Source organism: Nerophis lumbriciformis, linkage group LG20, assembly GCF_033978685.3.
Source record: "Nerophis lumbriciformis linkage group LG20, RoL_Nlum_v2.1, whole genome shotgun sequence".
Classification (NCBI taxonomy): Eukaryota; Metazoa; Chordata; class Actinopteri; order Syngnathiformes; family Syngnathidae; genus Nerophis; species Nerophis lumbriciformis.
This window is the reverse complement of record NC_084567.2, coordinates 6,655,719-6,680,142: the sequence shown is the minus strand read 5'-3', so window position 1 is coordinate 6,680,142 and position 24,424 is coordinate 6,655,719. Positions and strand designations below refer to the sequence as shown.

General features: G+C 39.0%; 2 protein-coding genes across 2 annotated transcripts; both read left to right on the top strand.

The window, feature by feature from the left end:
* Nucleotides 1-1,363: 1,363 nt before the first annotated feature.
* LOC133619373 (uncharacterized) lies at nucleotides 1,364-7,751 on the top strand. The gene is made up of 2 exons (XM_061980351.2): nucleotides 1,364-1,626; nucleotides 6,296-7,751. The coding sequence occupies exons 1-2, from the start codon at nucleotides 1,521-1,523 to the stop codon at nucleotides 7,351-7,353; spliced, it is 1,164 nt and encodes a 387-aa protein (XP_061836335.2). The 5' UTR covers nucleotides 1,364-1,520; the 3' UTR covers nucleotides 7,354-7,751.
* Nucleotides 7,752-22,419: 14,668 nt separating this feature from the next.
* Nucleotides 22,420-24,007, top strand: LOC133619327 (uncharacterized). The gene has a single exon (XM_061980300.2). The coding sequence runs from the start codon at nucleotides 22,483-22,485 to the stop codon at nucleotides 23,548-23,550; it is 1,068 nt and encodes a 355-aa protein (XP_061836284.1). The 5' UTR covers nucleotides 22,420-22,482; the 3' UTR covers nucleotides 23,551-24,007.
* Nucleotides 24,008-24,424: the final 417 nt, after the last annotated feature.

Sequence of the window (24,424 nt, the reverse complement as noted above, 5' to 3'; positions counted from 1 at the left end):
TTTTTTTTTTACATCCCTGACAGGAATTTATTAATGTTGTTCAAAGAAAAAAAAAGAAAGAAAAAGAAAAAACACACACACAGGCAGAGGGCACTTTTTAAGACGAGGCAAAAAGGGCAGGGGCTCAAGCACCCATAGGGCCCTATGTGTGCACGTGCCTGCACGTCACTGATTCTAATAATAAATACATTGCAATGCAATTGTACTACTGCTATAGTCCAGGCATATGTTCTCCTTATGGTATAAAACAGACACCACAAGACAGCACCTCGGAGGGAGTAACACTGATAGTGGGCCACAATTTACAGGTCAGCGATTTGATGAGTTTTCAGAAAAAAGTATGGGTTTCAACTAAGGCTGTCAATGTTAACGCGTTAACACATGTGATTATTAAAAAGAATATATCGTGTTACCATAAATGAATGATGATTAATCACAGTGTTGGTTTTGACCGGCGCAGGAAGGCAGTGCGCATTGCACAGACAGCGATGACGTCACACAGCAGTGGTAGAGGGATGTGCTCTGCGCCCACTTTCGCTTCAAAACAAACCTCGATGGAACTTCAGATAAAACTGAGGTTATTAGTCAGTAATGCAGCGACAAACTTTCTTATCATCGGCACACATCAAGTTTAAAATAGAATCAAAGAATCAGGACGCACTTTGTCCTGTATGTTTATTAAGTAAGTGGCCAACAGAGCCCATTATTTTGTTTTCATGTTCCCGGGTGTGTGTGAGAGAAAAAGGTCAATGGTGACGTCACACGCCAGTTTTGACACAGCAGTTTGGCTCCAGTCGCCAACACGCACCGAGCAGGCATCTTGTCAGTGCAGCAGATAACTAAAGTCAGTGTACAAAAGTGAAAATAGAAGTGTTCTGCTGTCTATGCTTGCAATAAGAGCAATATTTACGTGAGCGTGTTTGTTTCCTCACTGAGTGCAGTTGGTCCGAGGTCGAGTACAAGTCATCCTTCAATGAGGATATTACTGATAAAAGTCAAGAAGAAAAAACGTCAAAAGGGTGAAATGCTATAATGTTGAAAATGTATACTGGGGTAGTGTGAGTTTCACACTTTCACAAGACTTACTTTGTCAAACAACTTGCCGTTTGCTTGAACCCACTAAAAGACAGAATACAACATTGTCGACTTTTGTTTCATTTCTATCTCCAAAGTGTTTTGATATCAAAAATGTTTTCGCGATAATGAGCACTTCAATTATGAGCCAGAAATGTAAGAAAAGATGAAAAGGGCCGCTAGTTATTTAAAATGGATTTTATTTTTTAAAGTGCAGTTGTCGATTGTTTATGACCGGTTAATGCAAACTTCCGGCGCATGCGTAACACGTCGAAAGCGGACTAAGCGGCGTGGCTTTCCGGAGAAGTTTCACATTTACGATCTTATAGATTCAAAAATAGCATCAAATACCTCAACTATTCGCCTTTTCTTAAGCCCACCAAACGGACTTTGAGTGTGGAGCGATGGCGTGTTATGTGAAGTGAAGATTGAAGACGTGATAGAAGATGGACGACTACTGCTATGCTAAGATGGCGACGTCCGCTAAAAGAGAACATGAAAGAGAATCAACTTCCAGCAAATCACCAACGGAGATAAAGACGAAAGATGAAGGTGAGTGAGTTGCGTTCCCTCATTTGAAAGCTGTTTGAATTCCAAGCCCTAAAAATAGAAATTAGCCGACTTTGTTGAACAATGTAAACAAAGAACCTCGATCCAAAATGGCGGAAATGTCTGTTAGAAGCAGTGTTGGGTTAGTTACTGAAAACCAGTAACTAGTTACAGTTACTAGTTACTTTATTTCAAAAGTAACTCAATTACTAACTCAGTTACTTACATTAAAAAGTAATGCGTTACTGTGAAAAGTAACTATTTGGTTACTTCTTTAAAAAAAAAACAATTTTAAGGCTTCCATTAATGCCCTTTTAGTCTTCATTTCAGTACTGTTATTGCACTGGAGAATAATACAATGTGTTGATCAACTTGACATGCATTTGCATCACTGAACTCTGCTAAGCAATGTGGTTTGCATACAACACACAAAGACAAAGATATGTTTCAAAGGGCCAATTTATTTTGGGCCAGAACAAATTGACAAAACTATTTTAAACAGCTGCAACATAACATACATAAGTAACAAACCGCATAATAACAACATAGCTGTAAACCTGGCTTCACCCAAGGAAGGCACACATGACATGATTATATGTCATGTCACTATATACAGCACACATACTGCTATACACACAAAGCCTAACCAGGCGTTTTTTTCTCTCAAGGAATTGTGAAATAAAATCATGCCTTCAGGAGATCAACACTGTACTAAAGCCCAGCACACCCTCCCCTTTTCCCCAGTTTTAGTTTAGAGAAAAGGAAAGATTGGCCTGGCCCACTAGGATCCCTCTTTATGTTTGTGAACTTTATAGTCTGTACATTTAACGTGATGTGATAATCAAACACTCTAGAAGTCTAGAATGAAAGAGTATATAAGAGAATTGACAGAGTGTGTGTACCTTCAGTGCTGAATGATGAGCAGAGGCAGAGTTTGGAGTGTTTTCTTTAGCTCGTTTTCCATTTTTATGTACTCATTGTCCACTGTGTCCAGCTGCCTGAAAGCGGGTGACTCCACTGTTGAAATAGCCTGCATGTCTTCTAGCACATACGCTGCAATGGCTCTATCAATGTTGTCCTGGCTAGCAGTCCCTCCGTTAAAATTTAGCCGCTGTGTGTCTCTCTCTCGCCCGGAAAAGGGTGGAGTGCCATCTCCGGGTTGGGGAGGAGACCCTGCCCCAAGTGGAGGAGTTCAAGTACCTCGGAGTCTTGTTCACGAGTGAGGGAAGAGTGGATCGTGAGATCGACAGGCGGATCGGTGCGGCATCTTCAGTAATGCGGTGAAGAAGGAGCTGAGCCGGAAGGCAAAGCTCTCAATTAACCGGTCGATCTACGTTCCCATCCTCACCTATGGTCATGAGCTTTGGGTTATGACCGAAAGGACACGATCACGGGTACAAGCGGCCGAAATGAGTTTCCTCCGCCGGGTGGCAGGGCTCTCCCTTAGAGATAGGGTGAGAAGCTCTGTCATCCGGGGGGAGCTCAAAGTAAAGCCGCTGCTCCTCCACATCGAGAGGAGCCAGATGAGGTGGTTCGGACATCTGGTCAGGATGCTACCCGATCGCCTCCCTCGGGAGGTGTTTAGGGCACGTCCGACCAGTAGGAGGCCACGGGGAAGACCCAGGACACGTTGGGAAAACTGTCTCCCGGCTGGCCTGGGAACGCCTCGGGATCCCTCGGGATCCCCCGGGAGGAGCTGGACAAAGTGGCTGAGGAGAGGGAAGTCTGGGCTTCCCTGCTTAGGCTGCTGCCCCCGCGACCCGACCTCGGATAAGCGGAAGAAGATGGATGGATGGATGGATGGATGGGTGTCTCTCTTTACTCGCTTCGTCGAAGCATGCTGCTTTTGTAGCTGTTTCAGCAGATTTGAATTGCTGTTTTGGGCAATAGATAGGATATTTGATCCAAGACCCAACTTACATTTAACTAAAATGTTATTTTCTTTGTGCTCGACAAAAGGAAAGAAGTGAGAATATCTCCATGTTAAGAAACTCGGCTCCGCTATGTCTTGTTAGTAAACACAGACACGCCCTCTCCTCCCCACACACACACACAGCGCGCGGCGCGTCTCTTTTCTTCTTTGTGACACAGGAACATTCAGAAGGACGACACCGCAGCAATAAAACACTCTCAGATATTCTCAGTTTATAGCCGATACTATATAAAAAATATTGTAAAATAACGCAGTAACGCATCATGTAGTAACGGTAACTGCGTTACTGAATATAAAAAATAACACGTCAGACAAATTGTTACCGCCGAAAATAACGGCGTTACAGTAACGCGTTACAAAGTAACGCGTTACTGTAACACTGGTTAAAAGTTACCACAGTAGTAAACAGTAGGCAAGCAACGATACGTGGTATAATCCTGCGTGTATCTGCCTTTATTGACCGTGATCCTGTGTGTCTGAGAATGTGTGTGTGTTTTTGTACGTTACACAACATGTACTAAAAAACTCTGCAGACACTTTTTTTTTTAAATCATGTTTGTGGATGAAAACATTTTGTCCCTGATATAATCATTAAACTTGTTTAATGTGTTGGTGCGCATTATTTTACAGTACGTCAAATTCAAACTGCACTTTAATGTACTTTTATTAAATATAAAACTCCACAATCGGGGCACCGCTTGCCTTTTTCCAAGCACTGGTAAAAGGTACTGACGTTTTCAAGTCATTAAAGAATATAAATAATTTTGTATTTGAAAATATTGTTTAGTAAATGTTAACTTGAAATAAAAATCCTACAGTATTAAGTACACCACTGATACTTTGTTTCCTGCAGAATGTTTGTGATGACAAGCAAAAAAAGGAAAAAAGGTTGTTCTCTTTACCCCCACAACATGTACGGAAAAAGAATCAAAACTGTGGTCCCAAAACCAGGTACGGACCTAAGCGTGGATTACCTGTACCGTTACACCTCTAGTAAACACAATTATAGACATGAACAAAATGACAGTTGTCAGCTGTGAGCATATATTACCTCCATCAAACATGGCGGAAATGTCTGTTACAAGATACTGTGCTAGTAAATAGTAGGGATGCAACTGTACTCACTATTATCCTGCACGGGACAATCCTGCCTTTAAATAAATACATAAAAAAGTGATATTAATCGAGATCGGATGGCATGCAAAAAATAACCGTGATTTTTTTTTTTGTTGCCATATTGCCCAGCCCTATTCCATCAGCATTTCAGTTCAGTTTCATCATTTGAGCAGTTTCTACAAAAATGAGTTATGTTCATACTTTGGATTTTTTGTTTAGCACTTAGCAATAGTGCTAATTGCTTGATCTGCTTCTAAACTTGTAGCTCATCCTCCTTATATTCAGGCTCAAAAATATAAGGTTCTGGATCATAATTTGTACCAAATTATTCTTTGATGGCACTCATGAAGTCTGCCTTTATTAGTAATGGTTGGTGGTGTTGTTGAAGGAAATAGCGAACGTTGTGATGCGCCTGTGAAAATAATGTGCCGCTGCTTGCTTAAAATGATAAAAAAATGATGAAAATAAGTAAATAGTACATGTTATTATGAATGTGCCTGTTATTACAGTACATATATACTTACAGCGTGTATATACAAAGTTGTTGGAAGCTTTTGGATATTTTTTATAGGCGAAATAGAGTGCATCCCCATTACCTGCATTGTTAGCTGACTTTTGCTAGCGTTTATTTACGAGTTAGAGTCAGTGATGGGCAGTAGTGCACAACAAGTAGTGACGCTATGTAGCTTAACTACAGTTCTCAGTAGCGTGGCGTTAGCCTCACTTCTTTTTGAACCCGTAGTGATTCCTGGAGCTTAGCTATTTTTCGACCCATGTAGTGACGTAGCGCCCATCAAACGCTATAAAGACAGAAAATAGACTGCTAATCAAGGGCTGGAAAAATAATATTGCTATAATCATTTTATTCTATTGTTACTATGATTGTTAGTTTATGTGATATTTATTTGTTGCTAATGTATATCTGGTTGTTCTTTTAGGTTATATTTAAAATTTAGTTTTGGTGGTACTGTTTTTAAATTAATAAATAATTGAGCTATTTATCGTGATTCTAAAAATCCCTCAAAATAATTGTGATTATTATGTTTTGCCATAATTGTCCAGCCCTCGCTGAGGTATTGGCAAGGACTTCACGATAAACTATGTATCACGGTACTTGAGTCACGATACAATAGTCTATTGTAATAATGTGACATGGAGTTTTACTGTGATTTTTATAAAGTTACTGAAAAATGTAAAAAACTACTTAAAATAAATGTATTTAAGTACACTCGATGCCAGTAATAATTTTTTGGACAAACTGTGTCAAAAACAAATTAAATAAAATTATCAATGTAATTGTACAGAAAGTGGATCAAATTTATTGCATTTAATATCTAAAAAAGTTCTCTACTTCTTAACTACAGACTTCTTTGAGATAGATATGATCTTTTTCAGTTGTGCGAAGTATTTCAATATTGACTTTTTCCCAACTGTTAGTTTGTAGTATCCTAATGTCCATCTAAGCAGATGTTTTCTACTTTCTGTGATTCTAGTTGAGTCTATGACAAGTCATGTAAACATTGAACCATCATTCTGGCAAGGCACTAAATGAATGGCCATGAAACACAACAACAACATACAGTACATAGAATAAAGTGTGTTTTTGTTGTTTGTGTCTTGCAGACGTCCAGCAGCTGATCGGTAATCCAGAAGAAGTTTCCCCTCAGTTAGGGGGGAGCTCCACTTTGAAGCAGGAGACTCCACAACCACCCTGCATTAAAAAGGAAGAGGAGGAACTCTGCATCACTCAGGAGGGAGAGTGTCTTCTAGGACGAGAGGAAGCTGATTACACCAAGTTTCCACTGAGTATTCTCTCTGTGAAGACTGAAGATGATGAAGAGAAACCACAAGTAGACAACCTCTTAGCTCCACTATCAGATAGTGAGGCTGAAGACGAGGTTGAAGAACCTTTGAGCAGCGATAAAGACTGTGAAGGTGATATGAGGACTCACACTGACAACAAACACTCTGAATGCTCTACAAAGAAGAGAGGTAAAACATGTTTGAGCTGCTCAGTTTGTGCTGAAAGTTTTACTAAAAAGAGCCTTTTGACTCAACACATGAGAACACACACAGGAGAAAAACCATTCAGTTTGTGTTCAGTTTGTGGCAAAAGCTTTTCTCGAAATAGCTTGTTGAGTCGACACATGAGAACACACACAGGTGAAAAACCTTTTAAATGTTCAGTTTGTGGCAAAAGCTTTTCTCGAAATAGCTATTTGACTGAACACATGAGAACACACACAGGTGAAAAACCTTTTAATTGTTCAGTTTGTGGCAACAGCTTTTCTCAATATAGCTCTTTGACTCAACACAGGAGAACACACACAGGAGAAAAACCATTTAATTGTTCAGTTTGTGGCAAAAGCTTTTCTCAAAATAGCTCTTTGACTCAACACATGAGAACACACACAGGTGAAAACACATTTAAATGTTCAGTTTGTGGCAAAAGCTGTTATGTTGAGAGATATTTGACTGAACACATGAGAACACACACAGGTGAAAAACCATTTAGTTGTTCAGTTTGTGGCAAAAGTTTTTCTTTTAAGGGCAGTTTGATTGAACACATGAGAACACACACAGATGAAAAACCTTATAAGTGTTCAGTTTGTGGCAAAAGCTTTTCTGTTAAGAGAATAGTGAATCGACACATGAGAACACACGGGACTAAGACCATTTAATTGTTCAGTTTGTGGTAGAAGCTTTCATCATAATTATCTTATCCACTCATGACCCCCTTCTTCAGTCCAGGGACCTGGGGCCTCATGTGTCAAGTTTGTGCACGCTCAAAAACCTGCACTACACCCTTTTTCACTGCAAAGTTGAGATGTATCAAAACTGACGTTGACGCAGAAGTGATGCTGGGTAACTGTTTGCATAACAAAGTGTAAATTTTTACTCCTCAGACTGATTGATGTGCAAATCAGAGACATATGAACAATTAACACCCACAACCCAACCCCCACCTCCCTCGACATTCGGGCATAACAGGTTCAATCCGGCCCGCGAGATGAGTTTGCGAAGTGTAAAATTCAGCTGCATTTTTTAATGAAATAAACTGCTGTTCTAAATGTGTCCACTTGACAATAGCATTTCTGTTAGGCAAGCAAATAGTTTATACGGGGCGAGCAAGTATACCAAGCAAGAGGTACACGGTAAAGCGGGGCTGTGACTCCTCCCCCTCCACCCAACGTAAAACAGGAGTAAAATAAGCAATCAGTAACCCCACTTAAAATGCAGCATGAGACACTGCACACTGATATAGTTCTGTGAAAATGATTGTCTTCTGTGCAAATGTAAAGAATGTGAACAGTGTGTGATTTACTGCAATACTGTCAGTCTTTTAACTTTTTATTTGTGCTTTGTTGAAATTGTTCACACATTGCACTGCTTTTATTGTTCTATCGTTACACAATACAGAATATAGGATATACTTTCTGGCAAAAAGTGATGACGTCATATAAATTTAAAATGAAAAAAAAAAAAAATAGTCCCGCCCCCTGACTTCCGGTGTATATGTCCTGGCATCTGACTATGAGTTGACAGTTCAATCTATTTCACCACTAATTATTTTATATATTTAATTTGACAGGCCTTTGAAAGATGTGAAAACAATAATCTATATATTTACTATATTTAATATGAATTTATTGCAGCTATAGTCACTGTGTGTAGACTTGAAGGGGGTCTCGTATCCTTAGTAAGGGCTTTTTTCTAACAGGAAAATTGGGGGTCTGTTTTATAAGTTTTTCAGTGAATTGAGATAAAGATGACCTGTTATCAAAGCTCTACAATGGGGGGTGTGGGGGTCCCCACTCTTTTGTCTGTTGTAGTCTAAAACTGATCTTGACAGCTGTTGATTGATGAAAGAAAACTAGAAGCAGTCATATAAGCATGTGTGCAATCCCATTAATTAAATCAAATGTGCTGGGTCGTAGGAATGGAAACAGTCACATCCTTCATGATTGAATGTAACCACGCTCCCCATCGTTGGATGATGCTGAGACAATTGATCTTACAATGACTTCTCATCTTACTTTATATCATAGTCAAACTAAGGACGTTATGAATAAGTCTATCTTTGTCTCTGAAATATATCTCAATTTTAAATACCGCCAACATTAAAATATACCATGCAACACTAGTTTTAACAATACTACAAATAATATTAAAGTCATGTTGTTGATTGTGTGGTTTAGTTTAGGTTTTAAGCCACATCCTGCAGTTAAAAAAGATGAACAATTAGTTTCACATGAATGGTAAATGTTCAAAGCTATTAATGCCAAAGTTTTTCAAATCTTCCCATACTACCTTTTTAAACTTTAAATGTCTACTTTTTATCCTTGTAAGATTTTTAGTAAAATATATTTAGTTTATTTTTCATACTACAATATTTTTGATCCATGTCTTGTGTAAATATTGTTAATGTTTAATCCACATATTTTTTTGTAATATTTAACACCATGTTTTTAATTGCCTGTCACTACATTGTAGGAATATTGATAGTTTTCTTCTTTTTGTAATGTTCACATGTTTGATGTATACGAATTGTGACTTTAAGTTGTGTTATAAGTGTAGCTTTTATTGTCATTGTACAACAATACAACACAATTGAATGAATAGCTGCAAGTCAACTTTAGCTTGCTGATTGTACAATATTTGGTGTAGTGTGACTTTTTTGGTGCTTTTAGACTGCCAACCATTCCCATGCTTTTTCTTAAAGGGGAACATTATCACAATTTCAGAAGGGTTAAAACCGTTAAAATCAGTTCCCAGTGACTTATTTTATTTTTCGAAGTTTTTTTCAAAAATTTACCCATCACGCAATATCCCTAAAAAAAGCTTCAAAGTGCCTGATTTTAACCATCGTTATATACACCCGTCCATTTTCCTGTGACGTCACATAGTGATGCCAACACAAACAAACATGACGCATAGAACAGCAAGCTATAGCGACATTAGCTCGGATTCAGACTCGGATTTCAGCGGCTTAAGCGATTCAACAGATTACGCATGTATTGAAACGGATGGTTGTAGTGTGGAGGCAGGTAGCGAAAACGAAATTGAAGAAGAAACTGAAGCTATTGAGCCATATCGGTTTGAACCGTATGCAAGCGAAACCGACGAAAACGACACGACAGCCAGCGACACGGGAGAAAGCGAGGACGAATTCGGCGATCGCCTTCTAACCAACGATTGGTATGTGTTTGTTTGGCATTAAAGGAAACTAACAACTATGAACTAGGTTTACAGCATATGAAATACATTTGGCAACAACATGCACTTTGAGAGTGCAGACAGCCCATTTCAGGCGCGCTAAGAACATATATTTTTCCACGATTTCAGCACTCAGGTTAACCATACCTAAATAGACACAAAATACTGCATTACACAAGACTACCCGAATGTACTCGAATGATTGAAAAAAATAAATGTTTTTAAGCTAAATTATTGGTAAACACAGTTTATGTATAATAATTGATGTAAAACCGCGAGTAATGAATAAAGTTTTCATCAATTAATATATTCTGTAGACATACCCTCATCCGCTCTCTTTTCCTGAAAGCTGATCTGTCCAGATTTGGAGTTGATGTCAGCATCTGCTTTGAGTGTCGCAGGATATCCACACATTCTTCCCATCTCTGTCGTAGCATAGCTTTCGTCGGTAAAGTGTGCGGAACAAACGACTGACCATTTCGTCGGCTTTCCCCACAGCCTCGTATTTTGAACAAATTTCGTCCAATTTCTTGCCACTTTCGCATCTTTGGGCCACTGGTGCAACTTGAATCCGTCCCTGTTCGTGTTGTTACACCCTCCGACAACACACAGACGAAAGTGAGAAAATGGCGGATTGCTTCCCGACGTCATCGCTCCGAGAGCGAATAATAGAAAGGCGTTTAATTCGCCAAAATTCACCCATTTAGAGTTCGGAAATCGGTTAAAAAAATATATGGTCTTTTTTCTGCAACATCAAGGTATATATTGACGCTTACATAGGTCTGGTGATAATGTTCCCCTTTATATCTAACCTTGTTTACATATATGTTCTTCTCAAGCAGAACCCCCCCCCCCCTGTCTACCTGTATCTCACCTTTTTTGTAAGGGGCGTCGGAAGTTGGCAGACCCGTCAGCGATCCTGTTCTGTCTCCTTGTAATGCTTGTCTGATCTTGAATGGGATTGTGCTGAAAATTGTAATTTCTCCTCCGGGATTAATAAAGTATTTCTGATTTCTGATAATAGTTCATTGTTTGTTAAAATACTAACAGATGGTGGAATAACAAGGTGACGTTAATAATAGTCTTCACATCAATAATATTGCAAACTATATTTGTATGTGTGTCTCACTTTTTCCTAGTTGAATCATTGGTATTACAATTGTACATATATTAGTACACATCATGATAAGCAGGGTACTCTTACTGCATTTGTACATCTATTCATTAAAGGTATGTTAAACCACACCCAAACCTGCTCACTCAATTACTTTTTTCAATTACTTTTTCTGTTTCCTTTTCATTCACTACTCAGTTTGTCAGTGTTTTAGCAAGTGTGTTTTTCAAAACATATTCATAATGTTCAACATTTTAGGATTTTATTATTTTTTGGTAGCAATATTTGACATGTTTAAGAGCCGAATGTTTCCCACATTAACTATTTGTGTGTATAAAACTTACTGATTATATTGGCTGAATTTCGCATACATATTTCTAGTCATTGCTTTCAACACTTTCAACTGATTTCCAATTGTATTTAAAAAAAAAAAACCTAACATATAAACAACTAGCTGTTATTTGGATGAAACAATGTCTAAAACTAATAATGCTTAAGTTCTACAATGCATTTACTTTTGTGTATTTATTTTTGTTTAGCTGCATCATTTTTAAGGGATTTCTACTACTTCTTGTAGGAACCTTGATGAATCTCTCCATATACCGTGTAATCATTCTAATAATAAATAGATTGCAATGTAATTGTACTACTGCTATAGTCCAGGCATATGCATACTTGCCAACCTTGAGACCTCCGATTTCGGGAGGTGGTGGGTGGGGGGGCGTGGTTAAGAGGGGAGGAGTATATCTACAGCTAGAATTCACCAAGTCAAGTATTTCATATATATATATATATATATATATGCAGGTAAAAGCCAGTAAATTAGAATATTTTGAAAAACTTGATTTATTTCAGTAATTGCATTCAAAAGGTGTAACTTGTACATTATATTTATTCATTGCACACAGACTGATGCATTCAAATGTTTATTTCATTTAATTTTGATGATTTGAAGTCGCAACAAATGAAAATCCAAAATTCCGTGTGTCACAAAATTAGAATATTACTTAAGGCTAATACAAAAAAGGGATTTTTAGAAACGTTGGCCAACTGAAAAGTATGAAAATGAAAAATATGAGCATGTACAATACTCAATACTTGGTTGGAGCTCCTTTTGCCTCAATTACTGCGTTAATGCGGCGTGGCATGGAGTCGATGAGTTTCTGGCACTGCTCAGGTGTTATGAGAGCCCAGGTTGCTCTGATAGTGGCCTTCAACTCTTCTGCGTTTTTGGGTCTGGCATTCTGCATCTTCCTTTTCACAATACCCCACAGATTTTCTATGGGGCTAAGGTCAGGGGAGTTGGCGGGCCAATTTAGAACAGAAATACCATGGTCCGTAAACCAGGCACGGGTAGATTTTGCGCTGTGTGCAGGCGCCAAGTCCTGTTGGAACTTGAAATCTCCATCTCCATAGAGCAGGTCAGCAGCAGGAAGCATGAAGTGCTCTAAAACTTGCTGGTAGACGGCTGCGTTGACCCTGGATCTCAGGAAACAGAGTGGACCGACACCAGCAGATGACATGGCACCCCAAACCATCACTGATGGTGGAAACTTTACACTAGACTTCAGGCAACGTGGATCCTGTGCCTCTCCTGTCTTCCTCCAGACTCTGGGACCTCGATTTCCAAAGGAAATGCAAAATTTGCTTTCGTCAGAAAACATGACTTTGGACCACTCAGCAGCAGTCCAGCTCTTTTTTTCCTTAGCCCAGGTGAGACGCTTTTCGCGCTGTTTCTTGGTCAACAGTGGCTTGACACGAGGTATGCGGCAGTTGAAACCCATGTCTTTCAAGCGTTTCTTGGTGGTGGATCTTGAAGCACTGACTCCAGCAGCTGTCCACTCCTTCTGAATCTCCCCCACATTTTTGAATGGGTTTTTTTTCACAATCTTGACCAGGGCGCGGTGATCCCTATCGCTTGTACACTTTTTCTGACCACAGTTTTTCCTTCCCTTTGCCTCTCCATTAATGTGTTTGGACACAGAGCTCTGAGAACAGCCAGCCTCTTCAGCAATAACCTTTTGTGTCTTTCCCTCCTTGTGCAATGTGTCGATGGTTGCCTTTTGGACAGCTGTCAAATCTGAAGTCTTCCCCATGTTTGTGTAGGCTTCAGAACTGGACTGAGAGACCATTTAAAGCCCTTTGCAGGTGTTTTGAGTTAATCAGCTGATTAGTTTGTGGCACCAGGTGTCTTCAAAATTTAACCCTTACACAATATTCTAATTTTGTGACACACGGAATTTTGGATTTTCTTTTGTTGCCACTTCAAATCATCAAAATTAAATGAAATAAACATTTGAATGCATCAGTCTGTGTGCAATGAATAAATATAATGTACAAGTTACACCTTTTGAATGCAATTACTGAAATAAATCAAGTTTTTCAAAATATTCTAATTTACTGGCTTTTACCTGTGTGTGTATATATATATATATATATATATATATATATATATATATATATATATATATATATATATATATATATATATATATATATATATATGTATATAGCTGTAATTCACTGAAATTCAAGTATTTCTTTTTTATATATATAAATATATATACTGTATATATATATATATATATATATATATATATATATATATATATATATATATATATATATATAAAAGAAATACTTGAATTTCAGTGAATTACAGCTATATACATATATATATACATATATATGTATATATATACTGCATATATATATATATATATATATATATATATAAAAGAAATACTTGAATTTCAGTGAAGTACAGCTATATACATATATATATACATATATATATACATATATATATATATGTATATATGTATATATATATATGTATATATATATATATATATATATATATATATGTATATAGCTGTAATTCACTGAAATTCAAGTATTTCTTTATATATATATATATATATATATATATATATATATATATATATATATATATATATATATATATATTACAAATACTTGAATTTCAGTGAATTCTAGCTATAAATATACTCCTCCCCCCTTAACTCCAAGGTTGGCAAGTATGAGGATTGGTCCTGGTGGAGATCTACACTCTTAGTGATTTTCTTCTTTATTCAGAGTAATCATTTGACTTTCTAAAGGTTTTTAACTAAAACAACTAAGTGGGTTGAAAAATATTTCTGTGTTTCTTGTAGTATTTAAAATGTATGATTTTTCTTCTTCGATGTTTGCCCTTTTTCTGGTTTGAACAACAGCCATGGAAAAAGTCTGTGCACGTGCTTGTATATATATATTTTTTATTTTCAAAGTGTAGTTGTCCATTATTTGATGTTAGATACTTTTGACAACCATTCTTTTAAAACAAGACTAAATTGCCTTTATTTTGAAAATCAACTGTTGTGGAGTAGGAAACGGAAGTTGCTGACTTCTAGCGCATGCGCAAATGTACTTGAAGCCAAGCAAAAAGACGACGAGGAAGTTTTTCGGAGATTCTTCGAATTCACGGTCTTAAAGTGATATGATTCACAGCAGATATAGCAACAAATATCTCAATTGGTATTTTCCAAAGCCACGAAACGTGCATTGAGTTTGGAGCGATATCTGAAGTGAAGATTGAAGACGTGATAGAAGATGGACGACTACTGCTATGCTAAGATGGCGACGTCCGCTAAAAGAGAACATGAAAGAGAATCAACTTCCAGCAAATCACCAACGGAGATAAAGACGAAAGATGAAGGTGAGTGAGTTGAAGTTTTGTCATTTGAAAACTATTTCAAGCCCTTAAAAAAGTGTTGATGAGAAATTAACCGACTTTTCAACAATGTAAAGAAAGAGCCGCCATGATTGTTACTTAGACTTAGACCAACTTTAATGATCCACAAGGGAAATTGTTCCACACAGTAGCTCAGTTACAATGATGGAAATTGTAAGGATGGAAAGGACAATGCAGGTATAAATAGACTAAATATAGCGATATAAAATATAACATATCCGAATATATACATAATCTGTTGAAGAAGGCAGTGGAGTTCACATCAGAGGAGATGAAAGAATGCAAAAGTCAAATGAAGAAAGTGGAAGAGCAAAACGTGCTTCTTACTAATGAAATATTTAGCTCGCATTACTAAGCTAAGTTATCAATCAATCAATCAATGTTTATTTATATAGTCCTAAATCACAAGTGTCTCAAAGGGCTGCACAAGCCACAACGACATCCGCGGTACAGAGCCCACATCACGGCAAGGAAAAACTCACCCCAGTGGGACGTCGATGTGAATGACTATGAGAAACCTTGGAGAGGACCGCATATGTGGGTGACCCCCCCCCCCCCCCCCCCCCCCTCTAGGGGAGACCGAATGCAATGGATGTTGAGTGGGTCTGACATAATATTGTGAGAGTCCAGTCCATAGTGGATCTAACATAATAGTAAGAGTCCAAATAAAAAATAAAAATACCATACCCCCCCCACTCCCCCACAGCACCAGTCCGTGGGACAAATTTTCAAGCGTTGACCGATCCGCAGTTACAAAAAGGTTGGGGACCACTGATTTACAAAGTAATTCCAATGATCATTGCAGTTGTACAGAAAGTGGATCCAGTTTCTTGCATTTAATATCTAAAAAGTTCTCTACTTCTTAACTACAGACTTCTTTCAGATAGATATTATCTTTTTTAGTTTTGCGATGTATTTCAATGTTGACTTTCCCCCACTGTTAGTTTGTAGTATCCTAATGTCCATCGCAGCAGATGTTTTCTACTTTCTGTGATTCTAGCTGAACTTTTCTGAGTCTATGACAAGTCATGTAAACATTGATCCATCATTCTGGCAAGGCACTAAATGAATGGCCATGAAACACTACACACTAGGGTTGTCCCCATACCAATAATTTAGTACCGGTACTAAATGTATAAATACTTTTCTGAATAAATGGAACTACAAAAAATGTCAATACTGGCTTTATTTTAAAGGGGAACATTATCACCAGACCTATGTAAGCGTCAATATATACCTTGATGTTGCAGAAAAAAGACCATATATTTTTTTAACCGATTTCCCGAACTCTAAATGGGTGGATTTTGGCGAATTAAACGCCTTTCTATTATTCGCTCTCGGAGCGATGACGTCACAATGTGATGTCACATCGGGAAGCAATCCGCCATTTTCTCAAACACCGAGTCAAATCAGCTCTGTTATTTTCCGTTTTGTCGACTGTTTTCCGTACCTTGGAGACATCATGTCTCGTCGGTGTGTTGTCGGAGGGTGTAACAACACGAACAGGGACGGATTCAAGTTGCACCAGTGGCCCAAAGATGCGAAAGTGGCAAGAAATTGGACGTTTGTTCCGCACACTTTACCGACGAAAGCTATGCTACGACAGAGATGGCAAGAATGTGTGGATATCCTGCGACACTCAAAGCAGATGCATTTCCAACGATAAAGTCAAAGAAATCTGCCGCCAGACCCCCATTGAATCTGCCGGAGTGTGTGAGAAATTCAGGGACAAAGGACCTCGGTAGCACGGCAAGCAATGGCCGCAGTTTGTTCCCGCAGACGAGCGAGCTAAACCCCCTGGATGTCTTGGCTCACACCGTCCCTTATGCCACCGAAGATGATCAAGAGAAGAATATCGACCCTAGCTTCCCTGGCCTGCTGACATGAGGGTATGTCTACAGAATATATTAATTGATGAAAACTGGGCTGTCTGCACTCTCAAAGTGCATGTTGTTGCCAAATGTATTTCATATGCTGTAAACCTAGTTCATAGTTGTTAGTTTCCTTTAATGCCAAACAAACACATACCAATCGTTGGTTAGAAGGCGATCGCCGAATTCGTCCTCGCTTTCTCCCGTGTCGCTGGCTGTCGTGTCGGTTTCGCTTGCATACGGTTCAAACCGATATGGCTCAATAGCTTCAGTTTCTTCTTCAATTTCGTTTTCGCTACCTGCCTCCACACTACAACCATCCGTTTCAATACATGCGTAATCTGTTGAATCGCTTAAGACGCTGAAATCCGAGTCTGAATCCAAGCTAATGTCGCTATAGCTTGCTGTTCTTTCAATCCAATCCAATCCAATCCACTTTATTTATATAGCACATTTAAACAACAAAATGTTTCCAAAGTGCTGCACAACAATATTAAACACAATTAAAAACAATAAAAAATAAATATGATTAAAAACAATTTCAAAGGGTAAAACCAATTAAAACAGTAAATAGAAAGCAACATTTTAAAAACACAGAGGACAACAGAGGACCACACAACTCACGTAGTGTTAAAAGCCAGAGAATAAAAGTGGGTCTTAAGACGAGACTTAAAACACTCCACTGTGGGAGCAGTTCGAATATGGAGGGGCAGAGTGTTCCAGAGCTTAGGGCCGACCACAGAGAAGGCCCTGTCTCCCCTGGTTTTAAGTCTGGTCTTGGACACCACGAGCTGGAGCTGGCTCTCGGACCTCAGAGCGCGCGCAGGATTGTAAGTTTGGATGAGGTCCGAGATATACTGAGGTGCCAGTCCATGTAAAGCTTTAAAAACAAACAGCAAGGTTTTAAAATCAATTCTCAAATGAACAGGGAGCCAGTGCAAACTCTCAAGGATTGGGGTTATATGCTGGCGTCTCCTGGCCCCTGTTAAAAGTCGTGCTGCCGCATTCTGGACTAACTGCAACCGGGAGAGAGCTTTTTGACTAATGCCAGCATAAAGTGCATTGCAGTAGTCCAGGCCACTTGAAATAAAAGCATGCACGACTTGTTCAAAAAGGTTAAAAGATAAAAACGGTTTTACCTTTGCTAAAAGACGAAGATGATAAAAACACGATTTAAAAACGCCATTGACTTGTTTGTCAAGTTTAAAATCGCTGTCTATAGTGACGCCAAGGCTGGTGACTTTGGGACACACATCATTTTGCAATGGTCCCAAGTCAGTGAGGGTCGGACCAAACACTAAAATTTCCGTTTTTCCCTCATTCATTATTAAAAAATTCTGGGCTAACCGAGCCTTGACGTCGCATAGACAGTTGAGAAGGGGTGTCAGGGGGCCGTGGCCTTTTGAAATAGGCATATAAATTTGGCAGTCGTCTGCATAAAAGTGATAAGACACTCCATGCCTCTTAAAAATCTCTCCAAGAGGGAGGAGATATAGAGCGAACAGGATGGGGCCATGTTTGTTTGTATTGGCATCACTATGTGACGTCCAGTGTTGGGTTAGTTACTGAAAACCAGTAACTAGTTACAGTTACTAGTTACTTTATTTCAAAAGTAACTCAGTTACTAACTCAGTTACTTACACCAAAAAGTAATGCGTTACTGTGAAAAGTAACTATTTAGTTACTTCTTCTACTTTTTGTTTTTAAAGCTCCCATTAATGCCCTTTTAGCCTTCATTTCAGTACTGTTATTGCACTGGAGAATAATACAATGTGTTGATCAACTTGACATACATTTGCATCACTGAACTCTGCTAAGCAATGTGCTCTACATACAACACACAAAGACAAAGATATGTTTAAAAGGGCCAATTTATTTCAGGCCAGAACAAATTGACAAAACTATTTTAAATAGCTGCAACATAACATACATAAGTAACAAACAGCATAATAACACTAACACTAACACTAACCACGTTAAACCCAGATTCCAAACTAACAAAGGTCTTAACTCATTGTCTTTCTATGCCACTTCAATATGGAATCCACTCCCAACAGGTGTAATATAAAGGGCATCTCTATCCTCCTTCAAAACCGCACTAAAAGAACATCTCCAGGCAACTACAACCCTAAACTAACACCCTCCCTTCCACATAATACCTCTTCAGATTGTAAATAATCAAATGTAGACACTTTTTCTTATACTTTCTGATCTCTCTCTCTATGTCCACTACTTGCTATACATATCCTACCAAGTCAGTCCTACACTGTTTCAATGTCCATTTCTCTGATGATGCAATTGTTGATGCTGATTGTTGATGACAGAAGTGTTGATACCAACCAAACCTAACCCCCCCCCCCTCATCCCCGTCCTCCATATCCCACACCCCGGATTGTAAATAATTCAATGTATATACCCTGATGATTATCTTGTGTGATGACTGTATTATGATGTTAGTATATATCTGATAGTATATATCTGTATCATGAATCAATTTAAGTGGACCCCGACTTAAACAAGTTGAAAAACTTATTGGGGTGTTACCATTTAGTGGTCAATTGTACGGAATATGTACTTCACTGTGCAATCTACTAATAAAAGTCTCAATCAATCAATCAATCAACAACATAGCTGTAAAGCTGGCTTCACCTAAGGAAGGCACACGTGACATACACAGAGCCTAACCAGGCAGATTTGAATTGTTGTTTTGGGCAGTAGACGGGATCTTTGATCCAAGACACAACTTACATTTAACTAAAATGTTCTTTTCTTTGTGCTCGACAAAAGAAAAAAAGTGAGAATATCTCATACTTGCCTCTCCCTGGGACAACCATTCTCCCAAATGTCTCCCGATTTCCAGCCGGACTTAAGGCACGCCCCTCCAGGTCCGTGCGGACCTGAGTGAGGACAGCCTGTCGTCACGTCCGCTTGGCCAACCAAAAACTAACCACAGAACACTATACCGTATAGTCGTATAGTGTTCTGTGGTTACTTTTTTGTAGGCCAACGGTTTACGTTGTGTTGCGCACCCCCCTCCCCTCCCCTCCCCTCCCCACACCCACACACACACAGAGAGCGCAGAGGAAGAATCAGAAGCACATCTCTGCTTCGCTGCCATAAAACACGATCAGATCCTCAGTTTCTAGCCGATACTACATAAAAAAATAACGTAAAATAACGCAGTAACGCATCATGTAGTAACGGTAACTGAGTTACTGAATATAAAAAATAACGCGTTAGATTACTAGTTACCGCCGAAACTAACGGCGTTACAGTAACGCGTTACTTTGTAACGCGTTAGTCCCAACACTGGTGACGTCACAGGAAAATGGACGGGTGGTTAAAATCAGGCACTTTGAAGCTTTTTTTAGGGATATTGCGTGATGGGTAAAATTTTGAAAAAAACTTCGAAAAATAAAATAAGCCACTGGGAACTGATTTTTAATGGTTTTAACCATTCTGAAATTGTGATCATGTTCCCCTTTAACATAAAATCCTACACTACATTAAACACTCACAGTCAAAGAACAATTTTACAAGGTTAAAATATAAATTAAAATGCATTAAACACATTGGGCTTTTCTTGTTGCACTCAAATAACAATTTACAATTGTCCATATTACATATAGTCTGCTATAATCAAGGATTAGATTAGAATAGAACATAAAGTTTTACTGACATTATATTAAATCATTCTTCATAAAGTGACCAACTTGTAACTAATCGACGGCCTCGTCCTTCCGACCAAAGAGCGGAGCTTTATGGACCCAGTGTTACCCCCGACAAAACATGGGCCCTGGAGGGAACGTCTCCCCTGCGCTCCTTGACCACGGTCTGGGAGCCCACAAACAGGAAAGGTGTAAAGCAACCCTTGCAGTGTCACCTTTATTGTTAGTTTCGAAGCCCAAATACCTCCATATTGCACTTCACACACCCTCTTTATTAACCAGTAGAATTGTCCTTTGTTGCCTTTCTTCCTCTCCACCATGTTATTGCTTGTATGCACTTTGTGTGTGCGTTTTGACACACTCAACATCATGCGCCTCGGCTCTGTAGTCACCGTCGCACAGCGACATTCAGATGGAAGGACGGCACCGGTACTTTTCAAAGGTGGTATAGTACCGATTTCAATTGATTAGTACCACAATACCGTATTTTCCGCACTATAAGGCGCACCTAAAAACCACAAATTTTCTCAAAAGCTGACAGTGCGCCTTATAACCCGGTGCGCTTTATTACGATTCATTTTCATAAAGTTTCGATCTCGCAACTTCGGTAAACAGCCGCCATCTTTTTTCCCGGTAGAACAGGAAGCGCTTCTTCTTCTACGCAAGCAACCGCCAAGGAAAGCACCCGCCCCCATAGAACAGGAAGCGCTTCTTCTTCTACTGTAAGCAACCACCCGCCCCCGGAAGAAGAAGAAAAAACGCGCGGATATCACCGTACGTTTCATTTCCTGTTTACATCTGTAAAGACCACAAAATGGCTCCTACTAAGCGACAAGGATCCGGTTCATAAAAAGACGCAATCTCTCCATCCGCACACGGATTACTACCGTATTTCACAGCAACTGATATTCCTGTGAACCGCACTGTGGAACGGGAGCACGTACGGTGAATATTCGCACCACAGGGAATGAGAAGTCATCCTTCACTGTGGTTCTAGCTTGCCATGCTAACTTCCACCCATGGTGATATTCAAAAGGAAGACCTTGCCAAAAGAGACCTTTCCAGCCGGCGTCATCATAAAAGCTAACTCGAAGGGATGGATGGATGAAGAAAAGATGAGCGAGTGGTTAAGGGAAGTTTACGCGAAGAGGCCGGGTGGCTTTTTTCACACAGCTCCGAAGGCGAACACACCTTCACTAAGACGGGCAGACAGCGCCGGACGACATACGCCAACATTTGCCAGTGGATCGTAAATGCCTGGGCAGATATTTCGGTCACAACTGTGGTCCGAGCTTTCCGGAAGGCAGGATTCACAGAACAACAGCGACACTGACTCCGATGACTTCGACGAGACGGAACCGGCCATTTTGGATACCACGCTTGCGCAACTTTTCAATTCGGACACCGAAGACGAAGAATTCGAAGGATTTACGAATGAAGAATAACTTCAGAAGGTGAGCGCTATGTTTATTTTGTGTGTTGTGACATTAACGTTCGAGCAACATTATGTTGCTATTGCTCTACACCATTTTGAATTTTACTATGTTTGTGATTGCACATTTGCGTACATTTTGGGACAGAGTTGTTAGAACGCTGGTTTTCAATATATTATTAAAGTTTGACTGAACTATCTGACTGTTTTTTTGACATTCCCTTTAGCGCAGCGTAGGCGCGGCTTATAATCCGGGGCGGCTTATTGGTGGACAAAGTTATGAAATATGTAATTCATTGAAGGTGCGGCTAATAATCCGGTGCGCTTTATAGTGCGGAAAATACGGTACTTTATTAGTAGCAGTATACTATACAACCCTACTACACACACATACAGTACATAGAAGAAAGTGTGTTTTTGTTGTTTGTGTCTTGCAGACGTCCAGCAGCTGATCGGTAATCCAGAAGAAGTTTCCCCTCAGTTAGGGGGGAGCTCCACTTTGAAGCAGGAGACTCCACAACCACCCTGCATTAAAAAGGAAGAGGAGGAACTCTGCATCACTCAGGAGGGAGAGTGTCTTCTAGGACGAGAGGAAGCTGATTACACCAAGTTTCCACTGAGTATTCTCTCTGTGAAGACTGAAGATGATGGAGAGAAACCACAAGTTGACAACCTCTCAGCTCCACTATCAGATAGTGAGGCTGAAGACGAGGTTGAAGAACCTTTGAGCAGCGATAAAGACTGTGAAGGTGATATGAGGACTCACACTGACAACAAACACTCTGAATGCTCTACAAAGAAGAGAGGTAAAACATGTTTGAGCTGCTCAGTTTGTGCTGAAAGTTTTACTAAAAAGAGCCGTTTTATTGAACACATGAAAACACACACAGGTAAAAAAACATTTAACTGTTCGATTTGTGATAAAAACTATTCTTTCCAGAGCATTTTCACTAAACACATGAAATCACACACAGGTGAAAAACCATTTAGTTGTTCAGTTTGTGGCAAAAGCTTTTCTCGAAATAGCCATTTGACTCACCACATGAGAACACACACAGGTGAAAAACCATTTAGTTGTTCAATTTGTGGCTACAGCTTTTCTCAAAATAGCCATTTGACTCAACACATGAGAACACATACAGGTGAAAAACCATTTAATTGTTCAGTTTGTGGCTACAGCTGTTCTAAAAATAGCCATTTGACTCAACACATGAGAACACACACAGGTGAAAAACCATTTAGTTGTTCAATTTGTGGCCACAGCTTTTCTCAAAATAGCCATTTGACTCAACACATGAGAACACACACAGGTGAAAAACCATTTAATTGTTCAGTTTGTGGCTACAGCTTTTCTCAAAATATCAATTTGACTCAACACATGAGAACACACACAGGTGAAAAAACATTTAATTGTTCAGTTTGTGGCTACAGCTTTTCTCAAAATACCCATTTGACTCAACACATGAGAACACACACAGGTAAAAAACCATTTAGTTGTTCAGTTTGTGGCAAAAGCTTTTCTGTTATGTGCAATTTGACTCAACACATGAGAACACACACAGGTGAAAAACCATTTAATTGTTCAGTTTGTGGCTACAGCTTTTCTCAAAATACCCATTTGACTCAACACATGAGAACACACACAGGTGAAAAACCATTTAATTGTTCAGTTTGTGGCTACAGCTTTTCTCAAAATACCCATTTGACTCAACACATGAGAACACACACAGGTAAAAAACCATTTAGTTGTTCAGTTTGTGGCAAAAGCTTTTCTGTTAAGAGCAATTTGACTCAACACATGAGAACACACTCTGGAATATAACCATTTAGTTGTTCAGTTTGTGGTACGAGCTTTTTTTATAACAGCTCTTTGTGTCGACACATGAGAACACACGCTGGAGGAAAACCATTTAAATGTTAAGTGTGCTGTAAAAGGTTCCCACATAATGCAGACGCAGTAAAACACATAAAAACACACAAGGGAAAATAGCCAATTAGCTGTTTAGTTTGTGGTATGTTGCTACTTCTTTCACAAATATCTGAGGTATTCATACAAACTTGGATTATTTGGAGCATAATCTTATCCAATGTTATCTCTGTATCTGAAACCTTCCTGAACAGTTTGTATGGTTTGTTGAGTTAGCACAGGATTAATATGTGGAAATGACAAATGAGGTAGTTGATACATAGAGTCGTTTTTATTCATGCTTTATTTAGGTTTTTGTTCAATCCTAGATGGGTTGTGACTTAAAGTTTAATTGCTTTGTAGAAACACTGAGATTAAGTCTTAGTTCACCCTTTTTTCCCTCTAAATGTTCAACTAACTTGAAGTGTTTTGTCAAGAGGATTATTTGTGATATGTACATTTTCAGAATGTGCTTGTTCTATTTTGGGCCAAAGTAAAATAAAGAAAACCATCTGAAGTTGTCATAGTCGTATTTTTAAGTTATCATGCCATGATTTTAGCCGTCCCGCCCACGTGGAAATAGATTTTCCTCCATGCGGCCCCTGAGCTAAAATGAGTTTGACACCCCTGCTGTAATGTGACTCATGTGAGCAGGTTACTGTATAAACACATTTTGTTATAAGTTATAAAAATGTGTTCAGTTCTCAGAGACACATCAATGTCAGTGTAGCTGCTGACAGAAGCAACATGTATATTTGATATATAATGTCATAGTTGGTGAGAATAAATA